The 21,011-nt window shown below is 43.5% G+C and overlaps 1 protein-coding gene across 1 annotated transcript; it reads left to right on the forward strand.

Annotated features, from left to right (window-relative positions):
* The first annotated feature begins 6,819 nt into the window (after window positions 1-6,819).
* On the forward strand, window positions 6,820-18,716 carry LOC133132170 (dynein axonemal heavy chain 10-like). Its single transcript, XM_061247403.1, has 4 exons — window positions 6,820-6,921; window positions 7,350-7,471; window positions 7,616-7,747; window positions 18,410-18,716. The coding sequence occupies exons 2-4, from the start codon at window positions 7,397-7,399 to the stop codon at window positions 18,467-18,469; spliced, it is 267 nt and encodes an 88-aa protein (XP_061103387.1). The 5' UTR covers window positions 6,820-6,921; window positions 7,350-7,396; the 3' UTR covers window positions 18,470-18,716.
* The last annotated feature ends 2,295 nt before the right edge of the window (window positions 18,717-21,011 follow it).

The raw sequence follows: 21,011 nt of genomic DNA on the forward strand, positions 1-21,011 counted from the left end.
AATCTTGACAACCTCAGCTATTTTGAGGACTTGTTGGGTCGTGGGAATGGCGACGACGAGCAAAAAATAAAGCGTTTTTTGAACGAGATCACTGAAGTTGAGGGGGTTTCTGTTTTTCAAGTGTTTTAGGGAAGAAGAGGTTGAATATGAAGTACCTGTTGGTAAGTGATCAGGAGGCCGATAAAGTATTGTGTTCGTTTGTGAAACCTAACGTTAACGTTAGTTAGCCTCACGTTATAATTTATATCAACGCGAGTTAACTCCTACCGTTATCTTGGCTGTCACTTGAAGAACAGGATAGCTACAGAACTAATAATAATACGGCTAAATTTCCCATCTGCAATAACTGTACAGCTGTTAGCTGGTTATTTCAAGATGGTCAAACTGGATTTTATACCAGGTTTGAGCATTAATCTGTATGGTGTAAATTGCAGCAATGTAACGTTAGCTAACGATATGTTAAACCAACGGAAGAAAGATTCTCGCGAACTTTTAATTCATTGCTCGCGCAAACCTCTGCTTGTCCTCTGGCGGGAATAAAAAAAAAACGTTTGTTGTCAGTAAAATCTTGCAACGACGTCTGTCATTTTAGAAGTATAAGCATGCTCAATCCCGGCTCTAATCATGAAAACTAAAAGGGGATGTATACCCTGCTGAAAATAAACAGCTCACCCTAGGTTTTGAAACAGTTGGCAGCTGGTATTCCAAGCTGGTCGTACCTGTATTTTATTACATGTTATAACATGGTGTGGCTTCTACAGATTAATGGATCATGAGTCATGACATTGTTGCACTGTTTGCCATAAACTGTCAAGACTGTTTGGATTGCATTCTGTTATGCTTATGACAGCTGTCATAACACTTTGGCTTCAGATAAATTTGGCAGGTGACATAAGCTGTCATATCAACATATGACATCGTTCATAACATTTACCAGAAATATACGTCATTTGACATGAACTGACATCACCTGTTATGTCATCTTGTAACAGCTGGACGCCATGTCGACGACAGTGTTATGACTTATGTCAGCCTTATGTCGAAGGCTTCAAGTAAAGTGTTACCGGACTTACAATTCTGTACACGCTATGTAAATGTACATTCTTGCTAAAGCCAGTGTTATTTTCTGTACATTTTATTAATATGTGATCTTAGTGACTCTATTTTGTTTGCATTGACCTCTATTCTGTGTTTTTTTCTCTGCACTGGGGAGTCCTGGACCTCAGGGCTAGTATTTCCTTTCCCCCCGTGTTGTTCTGTTTGGGTGTCTTAATGAAATGAATGTATTTATATTTGTTTTATAAATCTATCATTTTTATTTAACCTTAAGTAATGTGTTGTCTCTCATGGCATTGTGTCTATTTTTATAAAAAAAAAATTCACAGTTAGCTGACTGGCTAACTAACTAACTAGCTGACTGGCTAACTAGCTAGCTGACTGGCTAACTAACTAACTAGCTAGTTAGCTGACTTACTGACAGACTAACTAGCTAGCTAGCTGACTGGCTAACTAGTTAGCTGACTGACTAACTAACTAACCAACTAGCTGACTGGCTAACTAGTTAGCTGACTGACTAACTAACTAACTAGCTAGCTAGCTGACTGGCTAACTAGTCAGCTGACTGACTAACTAAGCTCAGCTGATTAGTGAACTGTCACTGTAATTTATATTTACCAAAACTAATGCAGTGTAATATTCTATAAAGTTTTTATTATTTTAGAGAGGTGTTGATTTGGTTGTTTGTTATCTGTAGTTTGTGATGCTGTTGAACTGTATGTATGTTCTGCCTCTGCCTAACACATCTAACTAAGTAATTAATAAGAATAATGAACTAAATAACTAGCTAACTGACTGACTCCATCCTGTCCACATTATATGAAAATACCGAGGTTTTTAACTGTTTTATTTCTATGTCCATGTCTTAATGGTTGTGCTAACTGTAACAGGAGGGTGGGTGTGGTTGGGCAACCCATACTTAGCCAGACAACGCCACCTTGGGAATTGTACCCTTATACTGCCCAGACCACCCTAGCAACCACCCAGAACACCCTAGCAACCGCCCAGAACACCTTAGCAACCGCCCAGAACACCCTAGTAACTGCCCAGAACATGTGTATAGATGAGGATGTCTATTTTTGTGAGGACCAAATTTTGTTTTAGATCTGTGTGTGTGTGTGTGTGTGTGTGTGTGTGTATGATGAACTTATCATAAGGGCAAATACACACACACACACACACACACACACACACACAAGTGTATAGATGAGGTTCTCCATTTTTGTGAGGACCAAATTGTGGGTTACATCTGTGTTTGTGTGAGGGATGGGCACCAGCAGCAGCACACTTAAAATTTCCCTGGAATTTTTTCTAGTTATTATTATTATTATTATTATTATTGTTATTGTTATTGTTATTGTTATTGTTATTATTCTTATTGCTTTTTACTGATTGCAGAGCCAATCACTGAGCCTCTGGACATTAAGCAGGCCAATGACATGATGCCGGGGATGCTGCAGACAGGAATGATGAAAGGACACCTTTGCTGATACTGAAACTCCTCCTCAACCAGGTTCGTGACAAATTAAACCATCCTCAACCAGGTGCGTGACAAATTAAAAACAAGGCAATGGGTTGGAACAAAAACCAGTGCGCAGACCGGCCCTGGAGGACCGGAGTTGTGCACACCTGGCTTAAGCCTTTTCTGACCCGGGGGCCCCTCCCCTTGCAGGTGCACATTCCTTTGCTGTCCGTGAGTCAGCTGAAGACCAGTGACGGGGGCTACAGCCAGGGGGGGCATCAGCCCAAGGACAAGGAGTCCACGGGGGTGCTCATGATCCGTGACGAAATGCACGAAGTGCAATTGGGTGTTTGTGCAGGCACTACTTTATAGTTAAACAATTTAATCCATGCCATTATTTCAACATTTAATATAATTTTGAAAAGTGTATTCTGCTGAATATAGAATTTTAACAATGCGATCTGTAGTACACTCTTGCCTTGGCCTATATACAGTGGTGTGAAAAAGTGTTCCTGATTTCTTATTTTTTTGCATGTCTGTCACACTTAAATGTTTCAGATCATCAAACAAATTTAAATATTAGTCAAAACAACACAAGTAAACACACAATGCAGTTTTTAAATGAAGGTTTTTATTATTAAGGGAGAAAACAAATCCAAACATACATGGCCCTGTGTGAAAAAGTGATTGCCCCCTAAACCTAATAACTGGTTGGGCCACCCTTAGCAGCAACAACTGCAATCAAGCGTTTGCGATAACTTGCAATGAGTCTCTTAGAGCGCTGTGGAGGAATTTTGGCCCACTCATCTTTGCAGAATTGTTGTAATTCAGCCACATTGGAGGGTTTTTGAGCATGAACCTTTTTAAGGTCATGCCACAGCATCTCAATAGGATTCAGGTCAGGACTTTGACTAGGCCACTCCAAAGTCTTCATTTTGTTTTTCTTCAGCCATTCAGAGGTGGACTTGCTGGTGTGTTTTGGATCATTGTCCTGCTGCAGAACCCAAGTTCGTTTCAGCTTGAGGTCACAAACAGATGGCCGGACATTCTCCTTCAGGATTTTTTGGTAGACAGCAGAATTCATGGTTCCATTTATCACAGCAAGTCTTCCAGGTCCTGAAGCAGCAAAACCGCCCCAGACCATCACACTACCACCACCATATTTTACTGTTGGTATGATGTTCTTTTTCTGAAATGCGGCGTTACTTTTACACCAGATGTAATGGGACACACACCTTCCAAAAAGTTCAACTTTTGTCTCGTCAGACCACAGAGTATTTTCCCAAAAGTCTTGGGGGATCATCAAGATGTTTTCTGGCAAAATTGAGACGAGCCTTAATGTTCTTTTTGCTCAGCAGTGGTTTTCGTCTTGGAACTCTGCCATGCAGGCCATTTTTGCCCAGTCTCTTTCTTATGGTGGAGTCATGAACACTGACCTTAACTGAGGCAAGTGATGCCTGCAGTTCTTTGGATGTTGTTGTGGGGTCTTTTGTGACCTCTTGGATGAGTCGTCGCTGCGCTCTTGGGGTAATTTTGGTTGGCCGGCCACTCCTGGGAAGCCATTTGTGGATAATGGCTCTCACTATGGTTCGCTGGAGTCCCAAAGCTTTAGAAATGGCTTTATAACCTTTTCCAGACTGCTAGATCTCAATTACTTTCTTTCTCATTTGTTACTGAATTTCTTTAGATCTCGGCATGATGTGTAGCTTTTGAGGATCATTTGGTCTACTTCACTTTGTCAGGCAGGTCCTATGGGTTGGAACAAAAACCAGTGCGCAGACCGGCCCTGGAGGACCGGAGTTGTGCACACCTGGCTTAAGCCTTTTCTGACCCGGGGGCCCCTCCCCTTGCAGGTGCACATTCCTTTGCTGTCCGTGAGTCAGCTGAAGACCAGTGACGGGGGCTACAGCCAGTGATTTAAGTGATTTCTTGATTGAGAACAGGTATGGCAGTAATCAGGCCTGGGTGTGGCTAGAGAAATTGAACTCAGGTTTGATAAACCACAGTTAAGTTATGTTTTAACAGGGGGGGCAATCACTTTTTCACACAGGGCCATGTAGGTTTGGAATTTTCTTCTCCCTTAATAATAAAAACCTTCATTTAAAAACTGCATTTTGTGTTTACTTGTGTTGTCTTTGACTGATATTTAAATTTGTTTGATGATCTGAAACATTTAAGTGTGACAAACATGCAAAAAAATAAATCAGGAAGGGGGCAAACACTTTTTCACACCACTGTAGATATAGATGTCAATCAGATATCCATTTTAAAGATTGTTGACACGCACAAATTTGTCCATTTAATTTAACAGCTTGTTTTCAAAGTTGGCAAGCCAGCTGTTCAATATGATCATGACATTACATTATTGGCATTTGGCAGACGCTCTTATTCAGAGTGGCGTACAGTTGATTAGACTCCCCTGAAGCAACTAAGCAGGGTTAAGGGTCTTGCTCAATAATAAGCATCCCTGTACGGATATTATTGTGGCTACACGGGGAACCGAACCACCGACCTTGCGTGTCCCAGTTATGTACCCTAACCACTATGCTACAGGCTGCCCTAAAAGATCAGTGTAAAAGACGCTGTAAAAGACGCTGTAAAAGATCAGTGTAAAAGACGCTGTAAATAATCAGTGTAAAAGACGCTGTAAAAGATCAGTGTAAAAGACACTGTAAATGATCAGTGTAAAAGACGCTGGAAAAGATCAGTGTAAAAGACACTGTAAAAGACACTGTAAATGATCAGTGTAAATGATCAGTGTAAAAGACACTGTAAAAGACACTGTAAATGATCAGTGTAAAAGACGCTGTAAAAGATCACTGTAAATGACACTGTAAAAGATCAGTGTAAAAGACACTGTAAAAGATCAGTGTAAAAGACGCTGTAAATGATCAGTGTAAAAGATCAGTGTAAAAGACACTGTAAAAGATCAGTGTAAAAGACGCTGTAAATGATCAGTGTAAAAGACACTGTAAAAGATCAGTGTAAAAGACACTGTAAAAGATCAGTGTAAAAGACGCTGTAAATGATCAGTGTAAAAGACACTGTAAATGATCAGTGTAAAAGACGCTGTAAAAGATCAGTGTAAAAGACGCTGTAAAAGATCAGTGTAAAAGACACTGTAAATGATCAGTGTAAATGATCAGTGTAAAAGACACTGTAAAAGACACTGTAAATGATCAGTGTAAAAGACGCTGTAAAAGATCACTGTAAAAGACACTGTAAAAGATCAGTGTAAAGGATCAGTGTAAAAGTACCTGGGTGGCGCCCCTTCTGGCCCGGCAGGTACAGGTAAAACTGAGTCCACTAAGGGCCTGGCCAAAGCCCTGGGCCTCTGTTAAATGTGAGGGAGAGAGTGTAAGAATGAAAGAGAGACAATGACAGTGGGAAAGTGAGAGAGTGAGAGCAAGTGAGTAATATAGTGAGAGTGAGTGAGAGAGTGAGTGAGAGAAAGAGCAGGAGCATGAGAGAGAGAGAGAGAGAGAGAGAGTGAGAGAGAGAGAGAGAGAGAGGGAGAGAGAGAGTCAGTGAGAGTCAGTGGGAGAGAGTGAGTGAGAGTGAGTGGGAGAGAGAGTTAGAGTGAGAGTGAGTGGGAGAGAGAGAAAGAGTAAGAGCATGAGAGAGTGAGTGAGAGAGTGAGAGTGAGTGGGAGAGAGAGAGCAGTTAGCCACTTAATTAGCATTATCGCCATTAACGCGACCTGTGCATGCTAGCTTTATCATTATTAGTGTTAGCTTTTCAATGTAGCATTATCGTCATTAACGCAACCTGTGCATGCTAGCTTTATCATCATTAGTGTTAGCTTTTCAATGTAGCATTATCGTCATTAACGCGACCTGTGCATGCTAGCTTTATCATCATTAGTGTTAGCTTTTCAAAGTAGCATTATCGTCATCGCCATTAGTGTTCAAATTAGCATTATCGTCATTGCTGTTACCTGTTCATATTAGCATTGCCAACATTACTCTAAGCTGTTACAATTATCATTATCATCATGAGTATTAGCTGTTAGTTGCATTACCATCCTTACTTTTAGCTGTTGAAATTAGCCTTAATTAATTTCTAGTCGCTGTTCACATTGGAATTATCATCAATATTGTTCGCTGCTCATATTAGGATTATTATCATTACTGTTTGCTGTTCATATTAGCATGACCATCATTATTGTTTGCTGTTTATCAATGTCACTGACTCAAATGATCGCATGACCTGTTAATTGTGGCTTTTCCTCAAAATTCCACAGGTTGGGGCTGGTGACAAAACTGTACTGTCTGAACCCCAAAGCCATGAGTGTGATTGAGCTCTATGGTATTCTGGACCCGGTCACCCGGGACTGGACCGACGGGATCCTGTCCAACATCTTCCGGGACATCAGCAAGCCCACGGACAAAAAGTGAACGGAGGTAGGAGGAACTGACGGGCCATTTTAACTGCCAACATTCAAACTGCTTGCAATGGAGAAATCCTAAGTAGTAATTAGTTCAGTGATCATGTCAGTTAGATCCAACTTTGTTTCCTTGACATGGAATTGTAAATAGTAAAATAATGACATTGTAATTTCCATCAACATGGAATTTTGCATTTTTTCATGCAAAACGTAACTAAAAGCAAGCTAACATTTTCTACCTGAGAGAAAAAAAACAAGACAAAAAACTTTATTTATTTCCATGTGGTCATGCATAAAATGTAAAAATAATAACTTCCAGTTTCAAGCTGATTTTCTATTGCCCTGGCTTCCATTCCCAGTGAATAGGGAGGAACAGGTGCAGTAATTCTTGAAAGACTGTGAGTGTGAGTATTGTAGATTTCACTGATAAAGTCTCTGCTTCAGGTGGGAGATCTGCAGCATGCCTCCCCTGCACTGTGTCCCGCTGCGGGATGGTCTTCATGGACCCCAAGAACCTGCGGAACGCCCCCTACTGGCAGAAGTGGGTCAAAACCAGGGGCTCCAAGGTAAGCAAGCCTATCCCTGAAGAGTGAATTTAATAAAAAAGCAGCTTGTTTGAGGTAATTTTTCTGTCATTAGCTGTAGCACATGTAACACACGTAAACGTGAGGCTATGTGTGAATGGATGTTCTGTTACGTTTCCGTGGCAGGAGCAGCCGGAGCTGGACAGGTTGTTTGAGAAGTATGTCCCCATGTGCATCGACACGATCGTGGATGGAGTCATGGATGGCAAGCAGGAGGAGAAGCTCAAGACCATCGTTCCCCAGACTGACTTAAACATGGTGAGCTGGAAACCACAGGGAGGCACACGGTCGCTGGTTGCGTGTGTAGACGGTCACAGCGTCAGTGGCTGCGTGCAGTCTATGTGTGCGGTCTGTGTGTGCGGTCTGTCAGGGCGTTGTTGTTTGTGTGTGCGATTCTGTGCGGTCTGTCAGGGTGTTGTTGTTTGTGTGTGCGGTCTGTGTGTGCGGTCTGTCAGGGCGTTGTTGTTTGTGTGTGCGGTCTGTCAGGGCGTTGTTGTTTGTGTGTGCGGTCTGTCAGGGCGTTGTTGTTTGTGTGTGCGGTCTGTCAGGGCGTTGTTGTTTGTGTGTGCGGTCTGTCAGGGCGTTGTTGTTTGTGTGTGCGGTCTGTCAGGGCGTTGTTGTTTGTGTGTGCGGTCTGTCAGGGCGTTGTTGTTTGTGTGTGCGGTCTGTCAGGGCGTTGTTGTTTGTGTGTGCGGTCTGTCAGGACGTTGTTGTTTGTGTGTGCGGTCTGTCAGGGCGTTGTTGTTTGTGTGTGCGGTCTGTCAGGGCGTTGTTGTTTGTGTGTGCGGTCTGTCAGGGCGTTGTTGTTTGTGTGTGCGGTCTGTCAGGGCGTTGTTGTTTGTGTGTGCGGTCTGTCAGGGCGTTGTTGTTTGTGTGTGCGGTCTGTCAGGGCGTTGTTGTTTGTGTGTGCGGTCTGTCAGGGCGTTGTTGTTTGTGTGTGCGGTCTGTCAGGGCGTTGTTGTTTGTGTGTGCGGTCTGTCAGGGTGTTGTTGTTTGTGTGTGCGGTCTGTCAGGGCGTTGTTGTTTGTGTGTGCGGCCTGTCAGGGCGTTGTTGTTTGTGTGTGCGGTCTGTCAGGGCGTTGTTGTTTGTATGTGCGGTCTGTCAGGGCGTTGTTGTTTGTGTGTGCGGTCTGTCAGGGCGTTGTTGTTTGTGTGTGCGGTCTGTCAGGGCGTTGTTGTTTGTGTGTGCGGTCTGTCAGGGCGTTGTTGTTTGTATGTGTGGTCTGTCAGGGCGTTGTTGTTTGTGTGTGCGGTCTGTCAGGGCGTTGTTGTTTGTGTGTGCGGTCTGTCAGGGCGTTGTTGTTTGTGTGTGCGGTCTGTCAGGGCGTTGTTGTTTGTGTGTGCAGTCTGTCAGGGCGTTGTTGTTTGTGTGCGGTTGTGTACAGGTGCTGGACGGGCTGGATGAGGAAACAATTAGGGAACAACTGGGTATATTATCTGCAGATGTATACAGATGGTGCATAAGATCACTCACTGAACTCGGCAAGACGCCTAACCCCCAAATGCTCCTGACGAGCTTGTTGGCGCCTTGCATGGCAGCCAATCGCCGTTGGTGTGTGAGTGTAAGTGTGTGTATGAATGGATGAATGAGAAGCATCAATTGTACAGCACTTTGGATAAAGGCGCTATATTAAACGCCAGCAATTTACCATGATAGAACTTTTAGTCTCCTGCTGTAAAGCTGAGCAGGCTGGGAGCTCTGTGTGTATTATTATGGGTACAGTACCAGCTCATGTAGGTGTGGAGGGCAATGAGGCAGTCTATATGGCTACAAAAAAGACACTGGGAAGAGAGAGGGAGAGAGAGAGAGAGAGAGAGGGAGAGAGAGTTCACGAAATGTGTGACTGGGTAGCTGAATGCAAATACATTGTGAGAAGATAAAACGATATCATCTAGATGGCAGAAAGAACACAAGGCTGTGTAAAACTAAGCTATCGTTACTTAGGGAACGAAAGACAGGGCCACGTAATTACATGACATTACATTACATTATTGGCATTTGGCAGATGCTCTTATCCTGCGCGATGTGCAACAAAGTGCATACCCATAACCAGGGACAAGTGCGCTGAAAGACCCTAGAGGGAGGTACAATTTTAAGTGCTAACAGTACAACAAAGATGAGGACTAGGGCCTATTTGATTAATCTGATTAATTGATTATATTTATATCTAAAAACTGTTTTTGTACCACACAACACAAATACATGAACATTAAACAGCTCATCGAGCCAAACAAAACTAGCAAAAAATATCATCCTAGCATTATAACACAAGGAAAGACACAAGTGAGAACAATAATAACAAATCAAATTAAGGTCAATTACAATGACTAAGATTAAGACTTGGATACTGTGGATTGACATGTCTAGTGCACGTTGGAAAGCACAGCAAAGGATTATGTAGTGCACTAATCATCAAATCTAGGCCTCAAATCTAAACTCAGCCCTGCTTTTCTTTTCTCTCGAGAAATGAGCTGATTAGTGCTGCTGATCGGCCAGACTGTCTCCACACCTGACTCCCAGGTAAAGGGAGGGTGGTGAACCAGCAGTTACTACTGGACCTCGAGGACCGTGATTTGATGATCCTTGATGTATGCCTAAGAGGGATTGATAGTGCAGATGGGGTAGCAAAGAAATGTATGAATAGGGTTGTCGAGAGCACTCTGCCCTAAAGAGACATTAACCCTTAGAGTAGGTTTTTTGGAATGTTTTTTCTCTTTTTCAAATGATCTCGAACTCTAGATTCTAACATTACTTAGACCTTAAAGCATTAAGGGGAGAAGGAGCTCGATCTCATGCAGGACTCGAAACAGCATTGTTAATGTTTGTGAGCTTTATTTCATGAGCCCGCAGGGAGAGCAGGGGTTTGTGGGACAGGGCAGCAGCAGCGTCCTCTTCGTGCCGAGTGGTCCTGGATGGCGATACTTTAATGCCAAAAGTCAAGCGCACAAGCAATGAATCTGAGAGCAGAATTCCTCCTGCTTGCACACTGAATTATGCTCTTCGCTCTCAAAGCTTGGCCCGTTCGTGCTCAAGTTCTTTCTACAGAAACATGACTGCCAAAGGTCCAGGCAATATTAGCCGGAAATCCACAACTAAGTGCCCGTTTAACCAATCAGATCATTAATCTGATCTCATTGGTTGGGTAGGTAAGAGGCATAGAACGACGGTTCGATGCAACATTGGCATGATAGCCAGCAGAGTTCACAAACTGTGTAGCTACCTCTCCTGATTCTCAAGTTTGTGGCCATTTTTGTGGTGCTGACAATGTATGTGAGCTAACTTCCTTATTTTTGCGTACCTCCATGTTTCGATAACATAATAAGTTTGTCACTGTTACAGGCAAGTAAATACCTCGAATCTTAAGAGGTTTGATTTGTGCCAAAAATGTGACGTATGACAGGCAGAGGACGGCTACTCACGTATCGCAGTAAGCCAATGACACAGCGACTGCTGACCGAACAGCGGCACTGATCAGCCAGCATCGACGACTGATGAGCAGACAGTGGCGAATGACCATGCAGGAGCTACTGACACCCCTAGGCTGGGAACTCACTCGCCTGGACTAGCGACCCACCTGCCTGGACTAGCGACCCACCTACCTAAACTAGCGACCCACCTACCTGGACTAGCAACCCACCTACCTAAACTACCGACCCACCTACCTAGATTAGCAACCCACCTATCTAGACTAGCAACCCACCTACCAAAACTAGCGACCCACCTACCTAAACTAGCAACCCACCTACCTAAACTAGCGACCCACCTAACTAGACTAGCGACCCACCTACCTAGAGTAGCGACCCACCTACCTAAACTAGCGACCCACCTACCTAAACTAGCGACCCATCTACCTAAACTAGCAACCCACCTACCTAGACTAGCGACCCACCTACATGAACTAGCATCCCACCTACCTAAAAAGTAGCGACCCACCTACCTAGACTAGCAGCCCACCTACCTAAACTAGCGACCCACCTACCTAAACTAGCGACCCACCTACCTAAACTAGCGACCCATCTACCTAAACTAGCAACCCACCTACCTAGACTAGCGACCCACCTACATGAACTAGCATCCCACCTACCTAAAAAGTAGCGACCCACCTACCTAGACTAGCAGCCCACCTACCTAAACTAGCGACCCACCTACCTAAACTAGCAACCCACCTACCTAAACTAGCGACCCACCTACCTAGACTAGCGACCCACCTACCTAGACTAGCGACCCACCTACCTAAACTAGCGACCCACCTACCTAGACTAGCGACCCATCTACCTAAACTAGCAACCCACCTACCTAGACTAGCGACCCACCTACCTGAACTAGCGACCCACCTACCGAGACTAGCAACCCATCTACCTAAACTGGCAACCCACCTACCTAAACTAGCGACCCACCTACCTAAACTAGCGACCCAACCCCACTGGGTAGCTAGTCTAGGCAGGTGGGTCGGTAGTCTAGGCAGGTGGGACGCTAGTCTAGGCAGGTGGATCTAGGCAGTCTAAGTGAGTGAGTTGCCGGCCATGGAGTGTCAGTAGCTGCTTGCATGGCCTCTTATTCACCACTGCTGCCTCATCAGTCACCGTTGCTGGCTGATCAGTTGCTGCTCTCGGCTCAGCAGTTGCTGCATCATTGGCTTACCGCGATACGGGAGTAGCCACCCTTGGCCTCTCATACGTCTGATTTTTGGCGCGAATCAATGGGCATGAGATTAGGGGTATTTACTGGCCCGTACGAATGACAAACTTGGTTATGTTATCGAAACGTAGTGGTATGCAAACATAAGGTAGCTAGCTCATGCATGTTGCCAGATACACAAAAATGGCCACAAACTGTGAGAATCAGAAGGAGATGTAGCTACACAGTTTATGAACTCTGCTGGCTATCACGCTAATGTTGCGTGTGCTCCGATGGGATCTAGACAGGACCATCATTCTATGCCTCTTACCTACCCAACCAATGAGATCAGTAATGATCTGATTGGTTAAACGGGCATTTTTCTATTTCCAGCTAATATTGGCTGGATTTTTGGCAGTAATGTTGCTCTAATGTCGTCTAGACAGGACCATCATTCAGTGGAGCCTATCCCAGCATACATTGGGCAAATGGCAGGAATACACCCTGGACAGGTTGCCAGTCTATCGCAGGGCACACACACCATCACTCACACACTCATACCCATGGGCAATTTAGACTCTCCCATCAGCCTAACCAGCATGTCTTTGGACTGTAGGAGGAAACCGGAGTACCCGGAGGAAACCCACGCAGACACGGGGAGAACATGCAAACTCCGCACAGAGAGGCCCCGGCCGACGGGGATTCGAACCCAGGACCTCCTTGCTGTGAGGCGGCAATGCTACCCACTGCATCATCCGTGCCCCCCAACTTTTGAGCATCCATCCATCCATCCATCCATCCATCCATCCATCCATCCATCCATTATCTTAACCCGCTTATCCTGAACAGGGTCGCAGGGGGACTGGAGCCTATCCCAGCATACATTGGGCGAAAGGCAGGAATACACCCTGGACAGGTTGCCAGTAGGAATTCACCCTGGACAGGTTGCCAGTCCATCACAGGGCACACACACCATTCACTCACACACTCACTTCCTGTGAGGCTGCAGTGCTACCCACTGCACCATCCGTGCCGCCCCACTTTTGAGCAAGCAAAGAATAAATCTTTGTGCAAGTAGGCCAAATCTGAGTGTGCGCACAGAGGTTGGGTGTGAACACGATAAATCTGTGCACAAGCAACCGGAATTCTGCTCTCAAATGCATTCATTGCACGCTTGAATTTTGGCATTACATTAACGCCATAGTCCTGGTTCAAACTTCCTGCATGGAGAAAAAAAACGGTGATCACAATCTGCCTTAGCCATCCCACTCTGCAGGGCTGCCCAACCTTGTTCCTGGAGATCTACAGTCCCATTGGTTTTCACTCCAGCCCTAATTTGGTGGACCTGATACTACTAATTAGCAGCTCAAGTACATTTCTCGCTGTTAGATGAGGTGTGTTTTGTTTTGGTTGGAATGAAAACCTACAGGATCAGGACGGAAGATCTCCAGGGATCGGGCTGAGCAATGCCGAAACCTTACACTGCCTGAGTGATTTTACTCTACAGCCAATATCTCAGATTGGGAGGCCGACAGCTGGACACCAGTAACAGACAGACGCTCCTGTTAGCCGCTGAAACACAAACATAACCATGACAGATAGGCATGCGGGGAACTGACCTCTGAAATGTTGCTGTTGTCTTAGGAGAGGCGTGTGAAGCCTGGCTGTAGCAGGCTGTTGATGTATTTCAGGGTTCTGGGAGAAAAACCCGCTGGTCCTGTGGAGACAAACCTCGTCAGACTCGTCCTCCGTGATGATTGTTTTGGAGTCAGATAGTTCAGACTTGTCCTCAGCGATGATCGTTTTTGAGTCAGATAGTTCAGACTCGTCTACAGGTTGTTCTGAGTCAGTGGGTTCTGTCTGAACCTCCTCCATCATCGTTTCGGAGTTAGATAGTTCTGATTCATCCTCATCGACGATCGTTTCGTAGCCAGATAGTTCAGATTCATCCTCATCGACGATCGTTTCGTAGTCAGATAGTTCAGATTCGTCCTCATCGATGATCGGTTTGTAGTCAGATAGTTCAGACTCCTCCTCATCGACGATCGTTTTGTAGTCAGATAGTTCAGATTCATCCTCATCGACGATCGTTTCGTAGTCAGATAGTTCAGATTCATCCTCATCGACGATCGTTTCGTAGTCAGATAGTTCAGACTCTTCCTCATCGACGATCGTTTCGTAGTCAGATAGTTCAGATTCATCCTCATCGACGATCGTTTCGTAGTCAGATAGTTCAGATTCGTCCTCATCGATGATCGGTTTGTAGTCAGATAGTTCAGACTCCTCCTCATCGACGATCGTTTTGTAGTCAGATAGTTCAGATTCATCCTCATCGACGATCGTTTCGTAGTCAGATAGTTCAGATTCATCCTTGTCCACAACTGTTTTGGAGTCAACTGGTTGAGATTGTGCCTCCTCCACAGTTAGTTCGGAGACAGTGCCCTCCACAGCTGGTTTGGAGATGATTTCCACCACAGTTGGCTCAGTTGGCGGGTCAACCAAGGGCTGAGGGTCACAGGAGATGAGTGTAAATGCAAACATATTCCCACATGGATACGTTATATAGCCCTGGTGTTGTGGTCTATCCACTGTGTTACCATAGTCTAGGTACGTTATGAACTTTCCCCCAAATCAAGACCAACATTTTATATTTCTGAGGTGTAGCATTTGGAGCATATGAACCATTAAAATATGCAAGTGTTGAAATGACTTTGTTTGTATAATGGAAGCTACTATTGGTGGACAGAGGATGAAGATTCCGTGATCCCTCCAGCAAGCTGTGGAAAAAAACTAACTCTCTGTGTAGGAGAGGAATATTTTGGTCTTGCGCATATAGGTAGATAAGCAGTCTACTTTGAGCAAAGATGGAAAGATATTTTGGTCTCACCGGGCAAGTATCGCAGGGCTGGTTGGTGTTGGTGATGGAATGGAGGTCCTGCTCCGCCTTAATAATTTCCAGCTGGCTCTGCATCTCGGCATCCTTATGGACCGGACCCTGTTCACCCCTCCTGGGGACCCAGTTATTCTGAAAGAGATAAGAGAGGGGACCTGTTACCCAATACTTCCATACTAACTTGCAACGGAAGAGATGACAGAATGGTAGGAAATTTTGAAACATAGGCAGAAAAGTAGAAAAGGTAGGTAGAAAACAGGGAAGAAGGGAGGAAAGGATTTCTAAACAACTACGAACTGAGGCCAGAACTGAAGTAAAGGTGTGCTACCTGTGGCAGATCCAGATCCAGATCTTGTAAGATGAATGTGGGATCAAGGCAGGGGACGGGGACCTGAGAGGGAGAAATGAAAAGATCAGATTCCATAACCAGAAATACACTCAGAAATATAGTGACAGTGGAGGTACATTTTTGTACTTCAAGGATCAAATTTCCCAAAAGTACCCTGAAAGTTGAGTAATTTACACCCTTTGGGTACAAATGAGTATGTTTTCCAAGCAAAAATGGTACAAATTAATTATAAATGATATATACGGTACTGCCACAGTAACAAGCATTTGTAGCTTTTAGGCAATTTTTGTAGCTTTATTTAAGACTATAGAATATAACTCCTAGCTACTTAGAAGCCTGGGAACCAACTGCAATTCTGAAGCCAATGCTTTAGTCAAGGGCAATCAATGGCAGGAGTAAACATTTAAAAGTCAAATGTCCCAGGCTTACCTGTTACAATAGGTAACCTCTAAAGCATATACCATAGCATGGACATAGCATACTCACTTCCTTAAGGCTGTGACACAGCAAAGCATAGGTGCTGGCAAATTTGAGCTCACAAATGGCTTTCTCAACGATCATACTACCAACACCCTCAAGCCGAGCCTCTGTATTAATTGAGGGCTCAGTGACTTGGTTCATGAGCCGCTCAAACTTTTCTACGGTCAGCTTGTTGAGAATGCTGAGCATTGGGCTGAACAGCTCCTCGATCACGGTCTCCTCCGGGGCCTGTTCCGGAATATTCTTCCTGGTCCAACTAAGTTTTAACTTCTTTGTGTCGGCAGCTGTTTTTTCGAGTTCCTGCTCTCAAAACAAGAGAATGAGGGAAGGTGGAAGGCTGTTTTGCTAAAATTGTGTCACAATTTCTGAAGGTAAGACCTAGAGGTGGACAGTTGAACAGTTTGAGGATATTTTGTGATTTTCATATTCTCATACAATTTATTAATTAATTAAAATACAATGGTGATCAAAATACCTGTTCTCCCCATCCCTTTGTGATCGATGACTTCCAGGCATGTAACGCCTTGCGAAGGATGACATCTGTACTGATGTCTCCACTGACTCTTCCTGTTCTCTCGCCTTGCTCTGAAATTCCCGTCACAAGATTTCACAAGTCAAAGATTTATACAGAAAATATACAGAAACAAACCAATACTCTCCACCTAAAGCACACATCAAGGTAAAGTGGTCCATAAAGCCCCCGGCCTACCTCTCCTCCTCAGAATCTCATCCGGGATATCCGGTGGTGGGGTGAGCGGATGGAGCAGAGGGAGCTCTTCCCGGGAGAATGAAATCCGGGCAGGTAAACTGCCTTTGATCATGCTCGTTGGTGTTGATTCTCAGAAGCCTGCAATGGGGCACAGACGAAAAGGATGTTTAACCCTAAAACAGTTTATTGCTCCTGTTTAAGCCTGTTTACTACCTTTGAATGAGTAGATTAATTATTTAATCCTTTGTCTCAAAACGGCAGGGAAGGGGAAGACAGTTTAAAGATTTTTTTTTGTTAAAAGCAAGATATAGATATAGTTTAAAAGTTCAGCAGAATGATGGTCCATTGTGATTTTGATTTAGAATAAAAATAAATTAATAATAATAATAATAATAATAATAGTAATAATAATAATAATAATAATAATAATAATAATAATTGGTCAAATGTTGTTACACGTAGGCAATATTTTTTAGATTTTCTCAAATGAAAATGTTTAGGTTAATTCAAATTAAGCTGACAACCTATTATAAGCGAATTAAGTGTAACAAAATTGAAGGTTTATCAATGAAAATTCAAAATACTAGAAAATTGGTGAATGCGCCATTTAAGCGTTTTAAAAAGACATCTGTTCGTATGAGGCCCAACGTATAGTCATTTAAGAGTTTCCCACAAGAATAATAATAATAATGTTTAAAGTACTGTTGCTCCTATAAGTGGCAGTTGATCATTAATGTGTGCATTGCTATAAAATGTAGCCTGCAACGAATCATAGCAACTACCAATAACCTGCATTTCAACCACTCAAACACTATATTGATATTATATATTATTGACATAAGACAACATAGTATCCTACCTCTTTCATTCAAAAACGACGCACTTGAACGAAAGTGTTCAAATACACTTTTAAGCATAATTCGTTCTTTAATGAATTGATTTATATAGTCTTCATCAATATTAGACTATTGCGTCACAGAGAGAACACAAGCAAATCGCTCTGTACTGCTACGTCATGAATCAACAGAGTTCTGGGTTGTCATGGCAATCTGTGATGCGTCCAATGCCTGCTACAATGTTAGTGTTCCGCATATTCACATCGTGGTTTACACAATCATCAATTTTATCGGTGGAGTCGTCCGGATAGAGACACAGACACAGTTGTCAGATAGCATTTATGCTGAACCCGTTCTCTTGCCCTGCAAAAAATATTGACGAGACGAATTGTATCCCCAAACAGCAGTAGTATGTGGAAAACAGTAAATGGTAAAACACGTTTGTGTAGAGTGTAATGAGTAATTTAAAGAAAGTGCAAGACAATTCACGGTTATAACATCCACATGCTTACACCTCGCGATTTACTCGTGACACGTTTATTCAGTTGTAATTCACATTCAGGACTGTGAGAGGCGGCAATGTGCGTTAGGGCTTCGAGTATCCCGGATATAAAAAGAAGCAGCACGCACGATGAACTGTAAACATAATTGCCAGTGCATCGATACTTTTATTTTTAAACTTTATTTTGTCAAGTGTTATAGAAACTTTGTACTTTCCGGTTGTAATGTAATTCGGTTGAAGCCTGCTTAACATTAGGAGGTTTAGGTCATGCCTAACATTTAGCCTTGACTAGCATGCGGTGTCGTAACATTACTTGGATGGATGGATGTTATAACTGCCACGTTCACACGGCCGTCTCCCGCCGCTGTCTGGTGCTGAACGCCAGAGGCGGTATCGCGCCAGGCGTGACGCGGACCCCGAGAGGAGGCGGCGGTACCTGGAGATATATATAAGTAATAAATAGTGAAATTAATAATATAAATATGTTTTACCGGTAGGCTTACAGCTGTTGTGACAATGTTTTTGATGATCAGGAATTGCTGGAGAACAACAGGCCTGGCCACAATGCCCATGGAGGAAAGGACTCTCTTTGACCCCCTGCGAGAAATCAGCGTGTTCGAGCAATGGGTAGGAATTGCCGAAATCGAGGATTTTATGCGGCCCGTTCCCGAGGAAGCTTTGGACGAGAGCAGAACGTGTGCCGACACTGACGCTGTGGTGAAGGACGGCGATGACGACGATGAAGAGTGATTATTCAGTGATTCATGTATGTTTCATGGTCAGGCACACCTGACCATGTCGACCACAGGTGCCTGAGACATGCGAAAGCCAGAAGTTAAATAAAACAATGTCTCCTGCTGTGTTTGCAACTTTTATTGATTGAAACAAACGGCTTACGTTCCGCACATATCTGTCCTTCATCGGGAGACACTGTTGTGGAGTTACTGTTTTATTTCTGAAAATTATTTTTAAAATGTGCTGCATAAATAATATGTGATTCTCTCATGACATTTTTGTGAACATTGCGAGTACCCCCCGCACTCCCTCTATTTGTACACACATTTCATTTGAATTGTCATCTTAAGTGCTGCTCCAAAACTTCTTTCACTCTTGAGGAAGACATTTGCAGTCTTCTTAGTCTATGACAGCCACCTTGCGAAATGTCCAATGCAGTGGGTCTTTGGATAATGGAAAATTATCAAGGCAATTACAGTTCAAAATACTATGTTTTTAGGATGCATTTTTCTGATATTGAAACAACAAAACACTGTTGTCAAATGCATTTAGCCAATTTTCTTAAAAGTGCACTGATTTACTACTGTATACAGTTCAGTGCATTCTGTTTCAGTAATGGGAGGGACCACCCCCAGGTGCTGATAGTGGTGTCTGAAATTAGGGACCAATACACCGGCAAGGATAATCACAGTTGGGATGGCCCATGAGAGTGAGCTTTGACAAAAGCTGATCACCCAAAGAGACGGGTAAAATATATGCACACATCCAGATATCTTGGCGACCTCAGGCGTTAACTCCTCCCGTGGCTGTTAGGCTGCTTCGTGTGGATAAAAGTATTTACAGAGGCAAAAAGTGTGCAAGTAAACTTCTGTGGCCGTAGCCTCGCCTCGAGCCCGAGAAACACAGGAAGTGCACCGGTTGCCAAGACAACCACAAGCGTCTCTTTCTTCACAGACGTGGACAAGCTCGAATAATATGTATTATCAGTGCCTAACTCAACTGAAATGTAACTTTTAATTTAATTATAGAAAAATGTCACTCGATGACTCACGCGTGGAATATCTACGAGATCGCGTGTGCGCCTGTTTTAATCTTGACAACCTCAGCTATTTTGAGGACTTGTTGGGTCGTGGGAATGGCGACGACGCGCAAAAAATAAACCGTTTTTTGAACGAGATCACTGAAGATGAGGGGGTTTCTACGCTTCTGTTTTTCAAGTGTTTTAGGGAAGAAGAGGTTGAATATGAAGTACCTGTTGGTAAGTGATCAGGAGGCCGATAAAGTATTGTGTCAGTTTGTTAAACCTAACGTTAACGTTAGTTAGCCTCACGTTATAATTTATATCAACGTGAGTTAACTCCTACTGTTATCTTGGCTGTCACTTGAAGAACAGGATAGCTACAGAACTAATAATAATACGGCTAAATAACTGTACAGCTGTTAGCTGGTAATTTCAAGATGGTCAAACTGGATTTTATACCAGGTTTGAGCAATAATCTGTATGGTGTAAATTGCAGCAATGTAACGTTAGCTAACGATGCGTTAAACCAACGGAAGAAAGATTCTAGCGAAATCTTGCAACGACTTCTGTCATTGTAGAAGTCTATAAGCATGCTCAATCCCGACTCTAATCATGTAAACTAAAAGGGGATGTATACCCTGCTGAAAAGAAACAGCTCACCTTTGGTTTTGATACAGTTGGCTGAACCATTAGACCAGCTCCATACTCAACATGGTTTGACCAGCTCTAGAAACAGCTATGTTTTGAAACAGCTGGTAGCTGGTATTCCAAGCTGGTCGTACCTGTATTTTACCCCAGGGTAGTCATTTTTACATTATGGTCAGTTGTTAAAACAGTTGGGCCTCAACTAGCACAGCTAGCTAGGTATGGCAACATAAGCTGTCATGTCAATATGTGTTATAACATGGTATGGCTTCTACAGCTTAATGGATCATGAGTCATGACATTGTTGCACTGTTTGCCATAAACTGTCAAGACTGTTTGGATTGCATTCTGTTATGCTTATGACAGCTGTCATAACACTTTGGCTTCAGCTAAATTTGGCAGGTGACATAAGCTGTCATATCAACATATGACATCGTTCATAACATTTACCAGAAATATACGTCATTTGACCTGAACTGACATCACCTGTTATGTCATCTTGTCACAGCTGGACGCCATGTCGACGACAGTGTTATGACTTATGTCAGCCTTATGTCGAAGGCTTCAAGTAAAGTGTTACCGGACTTACAATTCTGTACACGCTATGTAAATGTACATTCTTGCTAAAGCCAGTGTTATTTTCTGTACATTTTATTAATATGTGATCTTAGTGACTCTATTTTGTTTGCATTGACCTCTATTCTGTGTTTTTTTCTCTGCACTGGGGAGTCCTG

The sequence above is a fragment of the Conger conger genome, chromosome 7 (assembly GCF_963514075.1).
Source record: "Conger conger chromosome 7, fConCon1.1, whole genome shotgun sequence".
NCBI lineage: Eukaryota > Metazoa > Chordata > Actinopteri > Anguilliformes > Congridae > Conger > Conger conger.